The sequence below is a fragment of the Protopterus annectens genome, chromosome 11.part0, assembly GCF_019279795.1.
Source record: "Protopterus annectens isolate FY-2018-M chromosome 11.part0, PAN1.0, whole genome shotgun sequence".
Taxonomy (NCBI): Eukaryota; Metazoa; Chordata; order Ceratodontiformes; family Protopteridae; genus Protopterus; species Protopterus annectens.
The window spans coordinates 1,463,514,801-1,463,534,248 of NC_056745.1; the positions used below are offsets into that span (position 1 = coordinate 1,463,514,801).

The 19,448-nt window shown below is 46.1% G+C and overlaps 1 protein-coding gene across 1 annotated transcript in view; it reads right to left on the reverse strand.

Moving 5' to 3' along the window:
• LOC122815907 (ADP-ribosylation factor-like protein 8A) overlaps window positions 1-19,448 on the reverse strand; it is a 372,940-nt gene that overhangs the window by 112,783 nt on the left and 240,709 nt on the right. The window contains exon 4 of the mRNA XM_044088757.1: window positions 5,174-5,267. Coding sequence (XP_043944692.1) covers window positions 5,174-5,267 — 94 coding nt within the window. The remainder of the gene's footprint in view (window positions 1-5,173; window positions 5,268-19,448) is intronic.

Below are 19,448 nucleotides of genomic sequence, written 5' to 3' on the forward strand. Positions count from 1 at the left end.
TAACATATGGATTGATGCCTAGTCGAGAGAGTTTAACTAATATACCTGAGTAGGGAATAGTATCGAAGGCCTTGGCCAGGTCAAGGTAGGCAGTGTGCACTGTCTTTCCCTAGTCTATGGCCTTGGTGACTGTCTCAAAGTTGTTGACCAAATTTAACAGTCATGACCTCCACTTGACAAAACCAAACTGTGTCAGATCAAGTATCTGGAGGTTGCCAATGTCCTATTTAATGAGGTCCATGATAATCCACTCCATGGCCTTGCAGATCAGGCTAGTTAAGCTGACGAGTCTATAATTTCCTGGATCCATGGATGCTCCACCTTTGTGTAAAGTGATGACAGTAGCTAACCTCCACTCGGCTGGGACGAAGCCAGTACTCAGGCTTTGGTTGAATAGGGTGCCTAATGGTGCTGCAAGTTCATGCCTGAGTTCATGTAGAATGCAGACTGGGATGTTATCGGGTCCCATGGAAAAGTACAGTTTTGTACCTACCATAAATGTAGATGTTCGAGTGCTAATACAGCTGCAGTCATAAAAGATGGGTTCTCCTGCCGTCAGGCGGGTCCTCGGTCGGCCGAATTCCAAAGTCTAGGTCGCTTCTTCCCTGACGTCAGTGCGACAGGAGTATAAAAGAACCAGCCGACGCCATTTTCTTCAGTTTTTCTTGCCCCAGATGTCAGGTGCCCCCAAAAGGAAGGCAATACATAAAATTATGTAGTAATGCAATACAATATAATCAAAAAACAGTAGTTGCAAGCAAATACACCATAAAATAATACCCCTAGAGGGAAGGAAACATCTACATTTATGGTAGGTACAAAACTGTACTATGTTCATCGTGCATACAGCTGCAGTCATAACAGATGGGTAGAATCCCAAAGCTACGAAAAAAAGGTAGGCACTAGGTGGAACTAGGAGGAGACAAAATGCCCTGCAAGACTGCAGTGGCAAAGCCTGCTCTAGATTTGGAGTATAATGGTAGGTTGTAGTGCTTGGAGAAGGTATGCACAGAACTCCAAGTGGCTGCTTCCAAAATATCCTTGGTAGGAACTCCTCTGAGGAAGGCTGCAGAGGTGGCTGTGGCCCTGGTGGAATGAGTTCTAATGCCTGTAGGTACAGTTTTGCCATGAAAGGAACAGCAAAAGCGTATGCAGTGGGCTATCCATTTTGAGATTGTCTGTTTGGAAATTGGCTTTCCTTGAGCTCCTAAGAGCTGTTCTGATTTTCTGAAAGGCTTTGTTCTGTCCAAATAATAGTCTGTGGATGTCCAAGGAATGTAGTAATCTCTCCCCTTTGTTTTGAGGATTAGGATAAAAAGTAGGTAAATGTATGGCCTGATTTAAGGCTACCTTGGATACCACTTTAGGCATAAAGGACGGGTTGGTTCGTAAGGAAACTCTGTCCTGATGGAAGATGATAAAGGGCTGGACAGCCATGAGAGAGCCTGTAGTTCTGAAACTCTATGAGCTGAGGTGATAGCCAGAAGGAAAGCTGTTTTCCAGGACAAATATTGCAAATCTGATGAGGCAGCTGGCTCAAAAGGAGGCAAGGTCAGTTTTTCCAGAATGAAATTAAGATCCCAAGCAGGTATTGGTTGTTTCCTTGGAGGTCTTAAATTCTTAGCCCCTCTGAGGAACTGTCTTAAGAGAGGGTGAGAGACTAAAGGTGGATCAGAGTTGTATTCTGCAGAAATGGCTGAGGCATGGATTTTGATGGAGGAGAAAGTCACTGCTTAGCAGTTCAGCCAAATATTGTAGTATTTGAGGTAAATTCAGTTTTCCAGGGTCCTGGCCCTTTTTCTCATTCCAGACACAAAAACATTTCCATTTTTTTCTAGTTGATGGCCTTCTGGCCTCCAAAATGACATCCTGCACCTCCTTGGAGAGTAGGGCCTGCTGTGATGCTAAGGAATCTTCCATGTGGCTAGATTGAGAGTTTTTAGCTGACTGTGAAGAGTTTTGAAGCTGTGCTGAGTCAGAAGAAGAGCATTAGAGGCAGGATCTATGGTGGGGAATGGGTACCAGTGTTGCCTTGGCCAGTCCGGAGCAATGAGGATCATCTTTGGTCTGTCTGCTCTGGTCTTCAATAGAACTTTGGGCAGCAGAGGAAGAGGTGGGAAGGCATAAACTGTCATTGATGTCCAACTGAAAGAGCTCTTCAGGCCTTTGGATGGAAGATCCTTGAGCAGAATTTTGTCAATTGATGATTCTTGTGGGAGGCAAAGAGATCTATGCCTGGCCTTCCCCATTCTTGTATTATTTCTGTAAAAACTTTTGGAGTCAGTAGAGGCCGCCCGGACCGTGTGTGATCCCTTGTCTTTTTTGCGTTTTTTGGACAACCGAGGTCGGATATCCGGCGACATGATATATGCTTTCCCAAAATAAAAAAAATGCTGAAGCCCGCGGCTCGCCCGGCTTAACGTTGGTTTGTTTGTTGTGGAATGCGAGAAGAAGAGACGTGGTCTGGGCCTAAACAAGGTATACAGAGGGAATGGAAATCCTTATCGGTTTTTGCTTCCAGAAATACAATTATTAACTTTGTCTGACATCGGTCTGAGGCAAGAAAAGTTTCCCCAACGAAGTGCCAACTTTTAAGACTTTGGTTTCCAAATTTCGTAATTTCAGGAGCTGGCCGACCGGCACTTGCGAACTGCTTCTGCTTCGGGCACTGCGCGGCAAGAAAGACTGAAGAAAATGGGGTCGACTGGTTCTTTTATACCCTGTCGGCAGGAGAGCCCATCTGTTATGACTGCAGCTGTATGCACGATGAACATCTGTATTTTTTGCCTTTGAGAGGGTAGTGATGACTTTCTCCCTAGAGATAAGGGGAGGGGGACAGGTACTGGGGATGTCCTGTTCTACTGATGGGGGGACAGAGGAGTTAAGTTTTCAGTGAACCTGTCTGTCAGCAGGTTGGCTATCTCTACAGGGTTTGAGTATGTGGTGTCCTTGACCACCAGTTCTGAGCAGGTCTGGGTGCTTCCTTGAGACTGCAGACATATGTGAAGAAAGCCCTATGATTGTGTTTAGTAGATGTGGCCAGTTTGGACTCTAAGTTTGCTTTCGAGGATTTCACTAGTGCTCTTATTTGCTTGTTCAGGTTAAGGAGAGATTGCTTCAGATTAGAAACCTGCTCCTTCTTCGTCCTGGACAGCAATTTTTTTCTTTTATTATAGAATTTATTTATTGTAGATGTCCACCAGACAGGCTTACTCTTCCTTGAGGAGGAGGAGGATTTCGTCCTGAATAGTTTCCTGATTCCATGCAGCTATATAAATGTTCATACAGTACTTTGGTGCAAGTTTGGACATATGTGCCAGTTTCTGCGGAGGGGGTGGGGGTGTGAAGCTGTTTATCCCTTCCCTCAGGAAGTTGTAATCATCTTTGGAGGTTTTTTTGTTTAACCCTAGTTGGGGGGGGGGGGGGGTCGGGGGAGATGGTGACGTCGAAAGTGACTGCTTTGTGGTCGGATCTTACCAAGGATGATGACACTGTAGGGATGCTGCAGTGGTTACTCATGTAGGTTAATACAAGTCCAAGATATTGTCGCCTCTTGTGGGGGTGTCAACCAACTGGTTCAAGGAATTTGCATTAATGACATCAAGGAATCTCTGGCCATTTGTGTTTTGGCATGAGTATCTCTTCCAATCTATGGTTAGATAGTTAAAGTCACCCAGGATCAGAGTAAAGGGTTGAATCTTGACAGATTCAAAGAGGTCCAGACAGGTAGAGTTGACATTTTGAGTCAGAGTTGGAGGCCTGTAGCTAGCTATGATTTGAATAGGGGTCTTGTCAATTGTTAACTGCACCTGGAGTATTTCCTGTGCATCATACTGTTTGACCAACCTAGATGTGTGTATGTCTTTTATATATATTGCAATGCCACCTCCTTTTGTTTTGCTGCCCACAGCTTGGGGTCTGAGTGAACAATAGGATGAGTAACTTGGTATAGCTGGGATGCTCTCCACAGCTTTGAACCAGGTTTCTGTGACTGCACAAATGTCAGCTTCTTCTAGGGTTAAGAATGCTTGCAATGAGTGCAGTTTCATGTTTAGATTCCTAGCATCCAGCAGCATGACCTTTAATTTACATTTTGATGAAATTTTCATGTTGGTAGTTTTGACCTCATGGCATTGCCTAAAAAGACACTATGGGGGAGGCAAGAGCCTTTGCCAGGAGCCTGAAGCCCAATGGAGAGAGATTGCAGGCCATCTCTGGCAAAGCATTGTGGCTTATAAGTCATGTCATCCTAGGCTGTCAGGTACTGGATCCCCTTTGAATGACACCAGAAACTAAGCCAGTTGTTAAAGTCAATCATTTACTGTTTGTATTGAGGCATCATTCTGGGTGATGGTAGAATGCTGCTTAAGGCTAGGGACATACCTGCCTGGGACACATACTCAGCTAGCTCAATCAGGTCTCTCTTCATATAATCCAGGGAGGTACGTCTTAAGTCATTCACTCCAACATGGACTATGACAGAGTCATAACAGTACCTGTTGAGAGACTTGAGTGCATTGGTGGCAGATTCTGGCACCAAGCAAACAATTAACCATGACATTCTCCTTATCCAGCCTGGTGAGGTGAGTTTATGTTTATGACTTAGTGGCTGTAAGACTATGTGTGGTGTGTGGTGTGGGCAGTGGCATTTGCGTGCATTTATGCCTTGGAGATCTCTTTTGCTTGGGTACACTTTTATAGTTGAAATGTTCTGAAATGGGCAATTTTGTCATTATTAGTTCATGCATTCTGGAAAAATGTTCAAAACTGCAAATTAAAACACTTTCTGACAAGTGGTACAGTATTATGTAAGGAATATAATTTAATGCAATCAGGAAAGTGAATCAAAGATCACATGCATGTATGCATGGTCCTAAAAATGTGTGCAAAGAGCCTACGGTTTGAAAACAGCCCGAGTTTAACTTAATCCCCCCCGGCCCAATGCGTTTTCTTTGAATGTGGGTTTCAATGTTGTTTTGATGAATGCAAGTTTCAAGGGCAGAGATGTTTACTGTTAATGCCAAGTCTGTTTTCATTGTTTTGTTTAGCAAATGGCTATTTGTTTGTGATGCAAAATTTGAAATACAAGCTTTAAATTAAATCCAAATATCTTTAATCATTTAACCGATACACACAAAAAAATCATAGAGGACTCAAAGTATAAAATACTTACGGGAATGCCTTGCAGCTGTGGTTTGTCAAGCAAGTTGTGCAACTCATTTTTTGAAGCTTCTATTTTTTCCATATCTGCAGCATCAACCATATATCTGCAAAATGAAATAAAAGGAAAAAGCTTTAGTTTACAGAAAACATATAGACACCTTGATGGTGTTTAGGACATTTTCTGCTAATGACCATGCCACAGCTTCTCTGCAGTTGAAGTGTGTATACAACTCTAGAATACTTTGCAAATTCACCCGACTGTCGTTATGTATATATAACCTCTCCCACATGATCAGACTCATTATTAAATGCAAACTTGGTTGTAATAAACCTCATCATTCAAAACTGATGGTGATACGTGTATTAGCTCTTTCTTATCAGACAATATTCTCCCACTTGCAATGTATGCACGCTTATCGGCACTATCTAGGGTCAGGAAGATAAACCCTATGGCTCATTAATAATGCAAGTGTCCAACACAAAGTAAATTTGCAGTGTTCCAACAGCTATACTGAAGGATCCTGTGATGAATCAGTGTTTCTTCTATCTAATCTGGAATGCTCAGTTTATAGTTTAATTTTGGTTTTATAAGGCTGTACTGTACAGTATGATCAGGCTGCAGCTCTGACTTATTTTGTTATAAATGCACTTTTGCAATTCTACATCTGTTTAAAGTAATTTTAAGTTCTTATCAATAATAAACTGTCTTAATAAAATGGGCTTCTTGCAAAGACATTTTCTATAACAAGTCTTACCTGGACGATACATACAACACTAACAATTCTTGCAGATATATAAATATAAATTAATGTACAGCCACAAAGTATTACCATTTCTTGCTATTATGTACTTTAAGCACAAAAATGAATGAGAAAATAAAGAAGATTCTGAACGGAGTCTGACCTGGCCTGAACACATCCTGAGGACTAGCTGTGCTGTGACTAATTACTAAAGGACTGCACTTTTATTTTAGTTAATATTCAGACGCAGGACGTTGACGGATGACGGGTCAAAAGGGAAAGCAAAAGCATGAAACAACCCACTTTTAAAGGTAAATGCACACGCAAGTGTGTGTGCGTGTGTGTGTCACATGGCTTGCCGCTCAGGTAAGTGCACATGTAGATGTGTGTGCATGTGTGTCACATGGCTAGCTGCTCAGGTAAGTGCACACGCAAGTGTGTGCGCATGTGTGTGCGCGCATATGTCACATGGCTAGCTGCTCACACTCAAACTTGAATACATTTTTGGCCCAAAATATGGCAGCCATACAATGAGAGTAGAGCTGCCACACCTTGCCCAAAAATAAAAGTAGAGTCTGAGCAAGGTAAGTCTGGCAGCCAAGTGGAGTGAGTAAGATGGCATGGGGGCATACTGTAGATGAGGGTTTCAGGCAATTATAGGGAATAAGATTTAGGTTTAGAAAGGGGGGTGGCTTTAAGTTTAGGGAGCAGGAGGGAGTTTAGGGTTACAGAGCAATTAGGGACTTAATGTTTTAGGAATGGGAAAGCAGTTTTAGATTTAGAGAGTAGAAGTGGAAATTTAGAGTTGGAGAGCAATGAGGAACTTTATGTTTATGGACAGGGAAGGGGATTTTAGGTTTAGGGAGCAAGAGTAGAGTTTAGGGTTTGGGAGTGGCAGTAGAATAGTGTGAAGTTTAGTGGGATTTGATGGCAAGAGGGCTTAATTGAATAGGATCAGGTTAGTGGGAGTTAGGGCACTTACCACTTAGGACAAGTGGCAGCAGTGAGCTACAAAAGCATGGGAGCATCTGTATTTGACCCTACTGGCATACACGTATGTGTGTGTGTGTGTGTGTGTGTGTGTGTGTGTGTATATATATACACATATCTATATGTGGGAGCCATGCGTCCGGCTGACTGCTGCTTTGGATGACAGCAAGAAATGCAGGGCTGTTTGTGTGAACCTCTGGTTTACTGAACAGATTTCATCAGACGTTTGGCAAAAAAAGTTAAGTGGGATGTATGCTACAGGTGTGTGTGTGAGAGAGAGAGAGAGAGCTGGAGCGCACGCAAGAGACAGAGTGGGAGCTGGAGCCCATGAGAGAAACAAAGAGAGAGCGCTGAAGCATGTGTGAGAGACAGAGAGAGCTAGAGTGTGTGCGAAAGACCGAGAGAGCTAGAGCACATGCGAGAGAAAGTGCATATGAGACACAGAGAGAGCTACAGCAAGTCAGAGACAGAGAGCTACAACGCATGCGAGAGACAGAGAGCGAGCTAGAGCACATGCGAGACACAGAGAGCGAGCTAGAGCACGTGCAAGAGACAGTGAGCTAGAGTGACTGTGAGAGACCGCTAGAGCACATGAGAGAGAGAGAGAGAGAGAGAGAGTGCTAGAGTGCACACGAGAGATAGAGAGAGAGAGAGCTAGAGCACATGTGAGAGACAGCTAGAGCGTGTGCGAGAGACACAGACAGAGCTAGCTACAGCGCATGCGAGAGACAGACACAGAGAGAGCTAGAGCTCATGCAAGAGACAGAGATAGAGCTAGAGTGCATATGAGAGAGAGAGCTAGAGTGCTTGCAAGAGACAGAGAGAGCTATAGCGCATGCAAGCGACAGACAGAGAGGGAGAGCTGGAGCCCATGCATCAGAGAGAGAGCTAGAGCTCGTGCGAGAGAGCTAAAGCATATGCAAGAGACAGAGCGAGCTAGAGCATGTGCGAGAGACAGAGAGAGCTAGACACTTGTGACAGAGAGCTAGAGTGTGTGTGAGAGACAGAGAGAGAGCACACGTGAAAAAGGCAGAGAGTGAGCTAGAGCACATGCAAGAGACAGAGTGAGCTAGAGCATGTGCAAGAGACAGAGCGAGCTAGAGCATGTGCAAGAGACAGAGCAAGCTAGAGCATGTGCAAGAGACAGAGCGAGCTAGAACGTGTGCGAGAGACAGAGCGAGCTAGAGCGCTTGTGACAGAGAGAGCTAGAGTGTATGTGAGAGACAGAGAGAGTGCACATGCAAAAGGCAGAGAGTGAGCTAGAGCATGTGCAAAAGACAGAGAGAGCTAGAGCTCGTGCGAGACAGAGAGCTAGAGCACGTGCAAGAGACAGAGAGTGGGAGAGCTACAGCGCATGCAAAAGGCAGAGAGAGAGCTAGAGCATGTGCAAGACAGTGTGCGAGAGAGAACTAAAGCCCGTGTGAGAGAGAGAGAGAGCTAGAGCTCATTTATGAGACAAAGTGCTAGATTGCATGCGAGAGACAGAGCGAGCTAGAGCACATGCGAGAGACACAGCGAGCTAAAGCATGTGCAAGAGACAGAGATGAGCTAGAGCACATGGTTGAGAGAAAGAGCTACAGCACATGTGAGAGACTGACAGAGAGCTAGAGCTCATGTGAGAGACAGAGTGCTAGAGCATGTGCGAGACAGAGAACAAAGCAGAGAGACAGAGAGTGAGCCAGAGTGTGTGCGAGAGACAGAGAGCGAGCCAGAGCATGTGCAAGAGACAGAGAGTGAGCCAGAGTGTGTGCGAGAGACAGAGAGCGAGCCAGAGTGTGTGCGAGAGACAGAGAGCGAGTCAGAGCGCGTGTGAGAGACAGAGAGCGAGTCAGAGCGCGTGTGAGAGACAGAGAGGGAGAGCGAATGTGAGAGACAGAGAGGGAGAGCGAATGTGAGAGACAGAGAGAGAGAACTAGACTGCATGCGAGAAATGGAGAAAGAGCTACAGCTCATGTGAGCGACAGAGAGTGAGAGAGCTAGAGTGCTTGTGAAAAACAGAAAGAGAGCTAGAGCACATGCGAGAGACAGAGAGAGCTTGATCGGGTGCTAGAGAGCTAGAGCGCATGCAAGACACACAGAGAGAGCTAGAGCATGTGCGAGAGACAGAGAGCCTAGAGCATGTGCAAGAGAGAGAGAGCTAGAGCATGTGCAAGAGACACAGAGAGAGAGAGAGAGAGAGAGAGCTACAGCACGTGTGAGAGGCACAGAGAAAGTGAGCTACAGCAAGTGTGAGAGACAGAGAGAGAGCCACAGCGCATGCAAGAGAGAGAGCGATCCACAGCGTATGCAAGAAACAGAGAGCCACAGTGCATGCTAGACAGGTAGCACACAAGAATGTGAGAATGTGTGCGCACAGGATCAAGAGTGCAAGCAGGAGAAGGTGCACATGCACTACAGTGCTAGTGAGGGTGCATGTGCACAAGAGTGAAAGTGTACTTGCACAGGAGTGGGAGTGCACGTGCACAAGAGTGGGAGTGTGAGGGTGCACATGCACAAGAGCGGCAGTGCAAGGGTGCACATGCAAAAGAGCGGGAGTGTGTGGGAGTGTGAGGGTGTGCACACAAAAGAAAATGTGTGATTGAGTGCACACGAGAGAAAGCAAGAGAGCAAGTGTGAGAGAGAGGGAGAATGCACTTGTGAGCCAGAGTGGGAGAGTGCACTCGCAAGAGAACATGCACAACAGTGTGTGAGAGTGCACAAGAGCAAGACACAGTGTGCAACAGCAAAGAGTGAGTGCGAGAGGGGGAGAGAGTGCATGGGAGAGCAAGTGCAACAGCTAGAGACAGCAAGTGCAAGAGAGACAGCTCAAGCGCAAGACAGAGAGTGCAAGTGCAATACTGAGTGCAAGACAGCATGTGTGCAGGAGAAAGTGAGTGCAAGAGAGACAGCAGGAGTGCGTAAGACTGAGTGCAAGATCCGACAGCGTAAGTCAAACGTGAGAGGGTGAGACTGCAAGTGCAAGACTGCGAGAACGAATAATTATGCAAGTGTGAGATAAAGTGAGTCTGTGAGAGAGAGAGTGCGAATGTGAGAGCAACAGCGAGAATTAGTGAGTGTGCGAGAGCACAAAACAGAGGAATAGTGAGTGTGTAAGTGTGAGAGATACAGCAAGAAAGGGTGCAAGGCAGTGCAAGGCACAGAAAGTGAGTCTGAATGAGCAAGTGTGCGAGAGTGTCTGCAAAAGACTGCGAGAGGGAGCAGCAGTGTGTGTGGGTGAGACAGTGAGAGTGTGAGAACAGGAGAGTGCAATTGCAAGAGAGAGATTGTGTGTGCAAACGTGAGAGCTCGATTGCAAGAGGATGAGTGTGCGCGAGCACAAGTGTGCAAGAGTGACTGAGTGTCCGGGTTCAAGAACGAGAGCAAGTGTGTGAGCTCAAGAGCGAGAGTGACTGTGTGAGAGAATGAGTGCACAGCAGCTGCTGGATCCCCCTTTGACTCCTCACCTGTGTGTGGCTGTGGTGACCTTGCCGTAGGTGTAGAATGTGCATCCCTTCCTCTTGTTGACCCTGCTGAAGCTGTTTTCTCAGGATGATGATGCAATTTCAGTACATGTATGTGGATTGCACTGCAGGGCTCCTCCAGATGCATCTAGGAACTGGAAGCGTGACTTCAGCAGCCCAAACACATGCTCTGTGATATTTCTGGTTTGAGCATGTGCCTCACTATGGCATTCTTTGGTGGGTGGGTGTGCATTTCTATTGGGCATCATTAGCCATGGTTCCAATGCATATCCTGCATTCCACAGTAAATGACCCTGTAGGATATCACCACTAGTGAACATCTGACACAGTTGGTAGGTGTGCCAGATAAAGTACAGCCGTGTACACTTACCATAAATGCAGATGTTCAAGTGCATTCACTGTTGCAGTCATCACATTTGAGTTATCCTGCCAGGGGTAGCCCTCAGTCGGCCCGAATACCAGAGGCTTAGTATTTCTGCATCAGTTGTTGTCGCTCCAGGACTGATGTCAGGTCGTCAGTGATATAAAAACAGGCAGCTGGAGCTTCCAATAGGGAGTTAGGTTAAGGTGGAGGAACACCACCAGTAGAAAATAAATACCAAAATTTCCTTGTAAGGAGAAATAGAGAGAGAGAGCAAGGGGGATGGAGGGAGGGAAACCATGACTGCAACAGTGAGAATACACTCGAACATCTACATTTAATGGTAAGTGTACACAACTGTACTATGTGCTTCATGTTTCACTGTTGCAGTCATCACATATGGGTGGATTCCCAAAGCTGAAGAAAAGGGTGAAGGCAGTCAAGAAGACTGGGGGCTGGCTAGGATGCCCTGCAAGACTGGGGTGGCAAAGCCCACCCTGGATTTGGAGAAGATAGGCAGGTGGTAATCCTTGGCAAAGGTACGAACAGATGTCCATGCTGCAGCCTCCAGGATGTCCCTGGTGGGGACCCCTCTGAGTAAAGCTGCAGGTTTGCTCTTGTGGAATGTGTCCTGACCTCCTTTGGGGGTGGTTTCCCATGTTGTTTGTAGCAGAAATGGATGCAGTGTGCTATCCATTTGGAGATTGTTTGTTTGGATATGGCCTTGCCTTCTGCTCCTACAGCAAAGCTGACTAGCAATTGATTAGCTTTTCTAAAAGATTTAGTCCTGTCCAGGTAAAATCTGAGCTGTCTGTGCACATCTAGAGCATACAGAATCCTTTCCCCCTTGTACTGTGGGTTAGGGAAAAAGGTGGGAAAATGAATGGATTGGTTGAGAGCTACACTGGACACCACTTTAGGCATGAGGGATGGGTTAGTCCTGAGGAAGACCCTGTCAGCATGGAAAATGATGAAGGGCTCTACAGCCATAAGTGCTTGCAGCTCTGATACTCTTCTAGCTGAAGTGATGGCCAGAAGCACAGCTGTCTTCCAAGAGAGAAATTTTAACTCTGTTGCAGCTGCAGGTTCAAAGGGGGGCAGGGTGAGCTTTTCCAACACAAAGTTAAGGTCCCAGGCAGTGGTAGGAGCTCTTCTGGGTGGCCTTAAGTTGTTAACTCCTCTTAGGAACTTGTTTGATGAGAGGGTGAGAACAGCAGTGGCTCTGTGCTGAAATGAGCAGAGATGGCTGAGGCATGAATTTTAACAGAAGAGAAGGACAGACCCCTGTTTAGTAGGTCTGCCAGGTAATCCAGGATGAGAGGAGGGGAGGGCTGTGCCGTTCCAGCTCCCTTAGCCTGGATCAGGTGCAAAACCTTTTCCACTTGTCAGCATAGGATGTTCTAGTGCTGGGGCATCTGGGCTCACGCATAAAATCTAGAACTTGTTTGCTTGGGCTGCCAGCTTGAGGAGAGGTCAGGGAATAAAGCCAGGCAGCCAGATTGAGGGTCTGCAATTGGGTCAGGAATGTTGGGATCTGAGGTAGGTGCCATGGTGTCGGGGGTGACTGTCTGCGCAGCAGTGGGTACCAGTGCTGGCATGGCCAGTCTGGGCCTCGGTTTTTCTTCCCTTATTTTGAGCAGTACCCTTGAAATGAGTGGTAGAGGGGGAAATGCATAGGCCAAGAGTTTTACCCACTGGAAGGACAGCGCATCCACTTTCCAGGCTTTGCTGAGAGGTTCCCTGGTGCAGAATTTACTGAGCTGATGATTGGAGTAGGAGGCAAAGAGGTCTACTTTCGGGGTGCCCCATTTCAGGGTGAAGGTTCTGTGGTCTAGCTGCCACTTGTGTAGGTCTAGCAGGTTTCTGCTTAAGTTATCTGCCAGTGAGTTTAGACAGCCTGGCAGGAATTATGCTAACAGGTGTAGTTGCATGGTTGAAGTCGTGCGCCAAAGGATCATGGCAAGCCTGCAGAGAGAATAAGAGTGAGTCCCTCTCTGCTTGTTGATATACCACATCACTGTGGTGTTGTCTGTTTTGATCAGTAGAGGTCACAGGAAGAGTAGGAGTCTGAAAGCCGCCAGTGAGTGCTGAGCAGTTAGCATCTCTTTTGATGTGCAGATGTATATGATTTGGGCTCCATTGGCCCTGAATGCACCTGCCATCCAGGTGAGCACCCCAGGCATAGTCTGATGCATCTGTGGCGAGGGTCTGTGTGGCATGGGGTTGTGAGAAAGGAAGTCCCTTGTTGTGGGTACATGCAGCTGCCCACCAAAGAAAATCTGTCCTTAGACAAGGTATTGTAGATATGAGTTTCCAGGTCTTGAGAGTGCTGACACCAAAGGCTTTTTAGGTACTACTGTAGTTTCCTCATATGCATTCTGGCATATGGAATGAGTAGAATGCAAGAGGCCATGAACCCTAGAGCTTGCAGGATTTTCCTTGCAGATAACTGGGTTCTGCTGGCTAGTTGAGAGAAATAGCCTGTCAGGTAGGCTTGTTTTTCCAGAGAAAGGAATGCCATCTGGGATGCTGTGTCCAGTCTTGCTCCCAGGAATACGATTTTTTGTGTGGGGACTAGTTTTGATTTATTTTCATAAATAGTACACCATAAAGAGGTCAGTAGGTCTTTTACAAAGGTCAGGTGCTGAAGCAGCTTTTCCTGACCATCTGAATCAGGCAGTCGTCTAAGCATGGGTAAATTTTAATATTTCTTTGTCTGCAAAAAGCAATGGCAGGAGCCAGACATTTTGTGAAAACTCTGGGAGCAGTAGATAAGCCAAAGGGAAGCACAGAGAACTGAAAGTGCATAGATCCTGCCCTGAAACGTAGGTATTTCCTGCATGATTCCCTGACTGGGATGTGTAGGTAGGCCTCTTTTAGGTCTAGGGTGGCTAACCAAGCATCCTTGGAAAGCATAGGTAGAAGCTACTGGAGGGTGAGCATTTTGAATTTTGGTATCACCAGAAAGGTGTTTAGAACGGATAAATTGAGGATGGGGCACCATGTGCCCTCTTGTCTGGGTACCAGGAAGAGTCTAGAGTAGAAACCTTGTCCTTTCTGTTCTGCAGGAACAGGAATGCTCTATGGCTCTCATGGAGAGCGGGGAAAGACTTGCTTTTTGGCCTCTGCCCACTGGTTTAGGGGAAGATCTAGGAACCTTTTTGGGGTTGGCAGTGTGTGAAAAAAAAATCTGTATTCCTGGGACACTATGTTGGGGACCCAGCAGTCGTTGGTAATGGTGGCCCAGTTGTCTGTGTGGAAGGAGAGTTTTCCTCTTAGGTGCAAGAGCAGGTGGGCAGAGGGTGGGGGTGGAAGTGTAAAGTCATTGCGAGTTCTTACCATAAGGGGGTGGCTTTACACTCCCTGTTTTTGAAGAGGAGGAACTCCATTGCTTAGATCTCTGCATTCCCTGGGGCTGTTGTCTGTGGGGTCTGCTTCCCCTGGGTCTGGGCTGATCTGGCCTGCAGGGGGCAGGAAAGGACCACTGCTTGGAGGGGCAATGCCTACTGAACCTCGGAGGCTGGACCTGTAAGAGGTCTAACTGTCTGCATAGATTTAACTTTTTCTTTCATCTTTTTTAAGACCTCTTCTGTCTTGGTGCCAAATAAGTTGTCTTTGTTCAAGGGTGCGTCCAATAATTTGGATTTGACATGGTCTGGCAAGGTCTGTTCCTTAAGCCAAGCATGCCTTCTAATGGCAGAACCGGTGACTGCTGCCCTGCAAGATGCTTCTGGGGCATCAAAACCACACTGTAAGGTGTGCTTAGTTACTTGACTTGCAGAATGCATTGGCTCTTGCAACTCTATTTTCTGCACAAGCAGGAAAATAAGATAGTTTTTGTTTGAGGAGTTCCATAGTATGTTGCGGATATTTCAGCATGTGGAAATGACAATTTAATGCCCTAATAGAAAAAGTAGCAGAGGTGTATACTTTTTTACCCCATCTATCTAATGCTCGGGAATCCCTATCTGAGGGGGTGGGGTTCTTCGCTGAAGTTGCTTTGATTCCTTTAGGTCCTTGATAGATGACCTCAGGGTCAGCAGTAGGACTTTTGAAAATAAATTTGTGAGAGTCAGGGACTCTATAATACTGGTCAGGTTTCCTGGAAGCAGGAGGGAGTGTGTCAGAAGTCAGACTGGATTCCATAGAAACCTCATCCACAACATCCAGGAAAGGAGGAATGGCCAAAGGTCTGTGCTGTGGTAGATCTAAGAATTCCTTGAGTCTCTTTTTAGACAGGATAGTCCTGACATTCCCAATGGAAATGCTGCCTTAAGGTATGTAGGGTTTCCTCAAAGGAAAAGTCCTCGGGTGGAGAGGCTGAAGGATGGATTCCTCTGCATGAGAATCCTATTAAGCAGAAAGGTGTTGCATGTCTTCATATTCAGATGCATCAGAGTCATCGGACTCCTGTTCAGATTAAACTACTGGGGGCAAGCCTCTTTTCCTTTTGGAAGGTGCAGGCTGGCTTCCCCTAATTAACATTATAAAGTCTTTCGCTATTTTACGCATTTGAGACTGAGGCAAGGAAGCAGGTGCCTGAGCTTGGATTGTCCGTTATTTGGGTGTTGTTCGTACCCTGGGCCTTAGAAACTCAGTAGTTTTCGAAAGAACTAAAGACACGAAAGAAGTCTGTCTGTGTCGAGTATCGATAGTGCGAAGTACTTCCACAGAAGCTGGTGCCTGCTCAGTGGCTCCGAACCCATCCAAGGTAGAGACATCCACAGGATCCTTAGTCGAAGAATCTCGCTGCATACCAGACTCCGAAAGGGTCTCGGTAGTGGTCTGCGAATCCACAGAAGCAGGCATCAGGGGCAGCGAAGGTGCCTCAATGAGGACCCGGAGAACTGGCAACTAGCTTAACTGAAGCGTCGTCTGCAGTTTTGGACCTGTGCGGTCAGTCTGTCTTTATCCTTACATTTTTTCAGAAGATCGGTAGTCGGACGCCTTCCCGAAGCCATATCGGAATTAGAGAACTGACAGCGAAAATATCTAGCTAAAATAAGGGCCCGACGACATAAAGTTCTGGTGTTGAACAAAGCACAAAAGCGACAGCGGGAGATGTTGTGGTCTGGGCTTAAACAGGTGACGCAGTAAGGATGGAAGTCTCAGTGTGGTATTTGCTTTCCGCAGGCGAGACAATTGTTAACTTTTTCTGACATCGGTTAGAGCAAGAAAACAGGATCCCCAACGGGGTACTTAGCTTTAGAAGGCTTCAACTTCAATTCGGAAATGAAAACTCAGGTAGCAGCCGACCAGCACTCGTACAACTGCTTCTGCTTCGGGCTCCTCGGCAAGAAAGACTGATGTAATGGTGTCGGTGCCTGTCTTTATACCACTGACGACCTGATGTCAGTCCTGGAGCAACAGCAACTGACGCAGAAATACTAAGCCTCTGGTATTTGGGCCGACTGAGGGCTACCCCTGGCAGGATAACCCAAATGTGATGACTGCAACAGTGAAACATGAGAACATCCTGAGTTGCCAGCACAAATATTCAAGAGGATTCCCTTAGCATTAAACACAACATTGCAGTTAACAGAGAGGAAGCCCTATCTATTTATGTAGACACTTGCTTGTTCCCCACCTGATGCCTTGATTTCTATGTGTGTACAATCTCTGGTACCCAGTACTTAAGGTTAATGTGCTTCAGGGTAGAACTCCTGCATATCTGTGGCCCTGTCTTCGGGGGGGGGGGGATATATGTGGTCATCGACATGTTTCAGCATTCAGGAATTAATTGAGGAACCTGGATGAAGATGCCTGTGACACCCTCAGCATGTCCCCTGTTGGTCTCCGAAAGTTTCCTGCAGCTAAAATTCTTAGTGCTACACATACCTTTGTCTCCACTGTATTGGTTCACCCTGGGTCTGAGTTGAGGTTGACAGAGGTTGCAGAGTTCCTGTAGTGTGTCTCTATCCACCCTGTAGCTCTCTACAATTTCCACCTCATGTAGACTGTGATAAGTTAAGCAGGGTCTGAAAACTCTTTTTCTTGGCCACAGTCTATTAGCAGCACAGACTTCAGCCTGTTGCATATACACATGAATTAAGGCATCAGCAGTCCCTAAAATTCTGTGTAGATTCCTTTCCATGGCTGTATTCCAATAGGTCGTGGGAGTCGCAGGGAGTCTACACAGTTGTTTTACAGCTTGTTGAATAGCTCCTCGATCTTGGAATGGTTGATTAGCATGCAATTCAGCTGTTTATGTTGTAATTAGCATGCCACTGTGTTTACCATTGTAGCAGCTCTACACACCGCTGCTTACTGAATACAAAGCAGTGCGCTACGGTGTGAGTGTTGCAGTCTTAGTGGAATGTGTATGGTCTACTGAATCTGCCCGATTGTGTTGTTAGAGGCCGTGATTTTGAAGTTTGGTTTGCAATCAGTGTGGGATTTAGGGATGAAAAGTAGTTTTGCTTCTTTGGATTTGAGAAGAGATTGGATTTGTCCACTCACATTTCAGTGAAGGTGAAAGAGTCCTGAGCGAGTTGCTGTAACAGGAAAATAGGTTCATAGGTTGGTTACTAGGCTATCAGCCCTAGGGCCTATACAAGCCTAGCTATAACAATTCCCTGGCTATTTCTTCCCACACTATTTACTTCCCTGGACCCCTGTCTAGCAGGGCGACTGACATGATCCCTGGGGGTGAATTTCCTTTCTCCCATCCAATCATCAAGGTTCCTTTTGAAGAGGGCCAAAGAGGCAATCTGCTTGACATGTATGGGCAGTCTATTCCAGAGTCTGTGGAGCTTCTGGGTCAGGAATCTATCCCTCCAGCATGTTTTGTTTATTGTGATGACAAGATTTAGATCCCTGGAGCGTGTGGCTCTGTGGGAGTGGGATTTTTTCTGTTCAAAATAAACGCTTCTGCATTTTAAAACCAGATTTTTTACTTGGATTTACTGTTTTCCTGCACCCTCAGCACCTCCATAACCTTGCGGTTTGTCAACTTTAGCAAGCATAGGACATCTGCTTTAGGCCTGTGATTCTTTTAGTGAGGTATTTCTGCGGCCTTTCCAGTTGTTGCAGATGTATTGAGAGGTACATACTAACGGGGTGTTGTATTCTATAATGGGTCTAATGAGGGATGACTACAGTAGGACAATGACTTTCTTTTTTTCTGGATGAAAAGCCCTTAGTGATGAGGTGTGCCACCATAGAAGGATTTCCTGACTGTTGTGGCGATGTGCTTATTGAAGGTGAGACCACTGTCCACCTGTGTCCCTAAGTCTCTTATCTCACTTTCGGTGTTTAGTGTACTGCCACCTATGTGATAATTCATGGGTACATGTTTTTTCCCAAAGGGGATAACTATACATTTCTTGGCATTCAGCTCGAGCCCATGTCTCTGGCACCAATCATCTGTTTCTGTAAGGCCCTTTTGTAAAGTATCCACATCATTTGGGGATTCAATAATGGTTCCCAGTTTGAAGTCATCTGCGAACTTTGTTAGCCAGAGTCCCTTAGTGTTGGCCTGTACTTCAGAGAAGTAGATGCCAAACAAGAGAGGTCCCAGGACTGAACCCTGAGGTACTCCACTTGTCTGGAGCTGGATTTGGAGTCAGCTACTTTTACAGTGTGTGTTCTGTCAGTAAGCCAGTTGGCAACCCATTGATTGACATAAGGATTAATGCCCAGCTTAGTAAGTTTATCTATGATTCCAGAGTGGGGGATGGTGTCAAAGGCCTTGGCGAGGTCCAGATAGGCTGTGTGGACTGCCTTACCCTCGTCCACGGCTCTGGAGACTGATTCGAAGAAGTCAATAAGGTTCAGGAGACAAGATCTGCCCTTCACAAACCCAAACTGGGTGGGGTCCAGTGTTTTAAGGTTGTCAATGTCTTTGTTTATAAGTTCCATGAAAATACGTTCCATGGCCTTGCAGATCAGGCTCGTCAGACTGATGGGGCGGTAGTTCCCGGGATCCAAGGTGGATCCCCCCTTGTGGAGTGGGATAACTGTAGCTGTGCGCCACTCAGTGGGCACGAAGCCTGAGGTGAGGGTATGATTAAACATGACATTTAGGTGAGGTGCCAGTTCATTTTGTAGTTCATGTAGTACACAGCCTGTGATGTCATCTGATCCCATGGATGCTGCATTTTTTTTTACCTGTGGGGCCGTCATTACCAGAATTTGGCAATCTTCCAGTACTGAGATGGGCCATTTAGGGGGTGAGAGGGGGTGAAGTTGGCACTGAATCGATCTGCCAGGATATTGGCACTATCCGTGGGATCAGTATATTTAATGCCATTCTGTTGTAGCTCAGAGCACATCTGAGCATTGCCATTTAGATTCTTGACATAGTTATAGAATGCCTTGTGGTTGTCTTTGGAATCTTTTGCATTTTTATTTTCATAACTAGCTTTGCAGGATTTTATGAGGGATCTCAGCTTCTTATTGAGGCTGGTAAGGGAGTTTTTTGCATCCTCGGATTTTCCTCTTTTCTGCAACAGTTTTTTTCCTTTTGTTGTAAAGTTTGTTTATGGTAGAGGACCACCAGATTGGCTTCCTTTTTTGGAGGAGAGCATCTTTGTTCTATTTGGGATGGCATGATTCATGTACGAGTGGATGTGCTCGTACAGTGCCTTAGTGTAGGACTCAGCAGTCGAACTTTCAGTTCCCATCTGCATGGGTGTCGAAGTTTGTAACTTCTGACTTGAGTAGCATGAAGTTGGCCTTGGAGAAGTTTTTTTATGGAGGTTTCCTTACTGGGGGGTGGGGTTGGGATGTGGA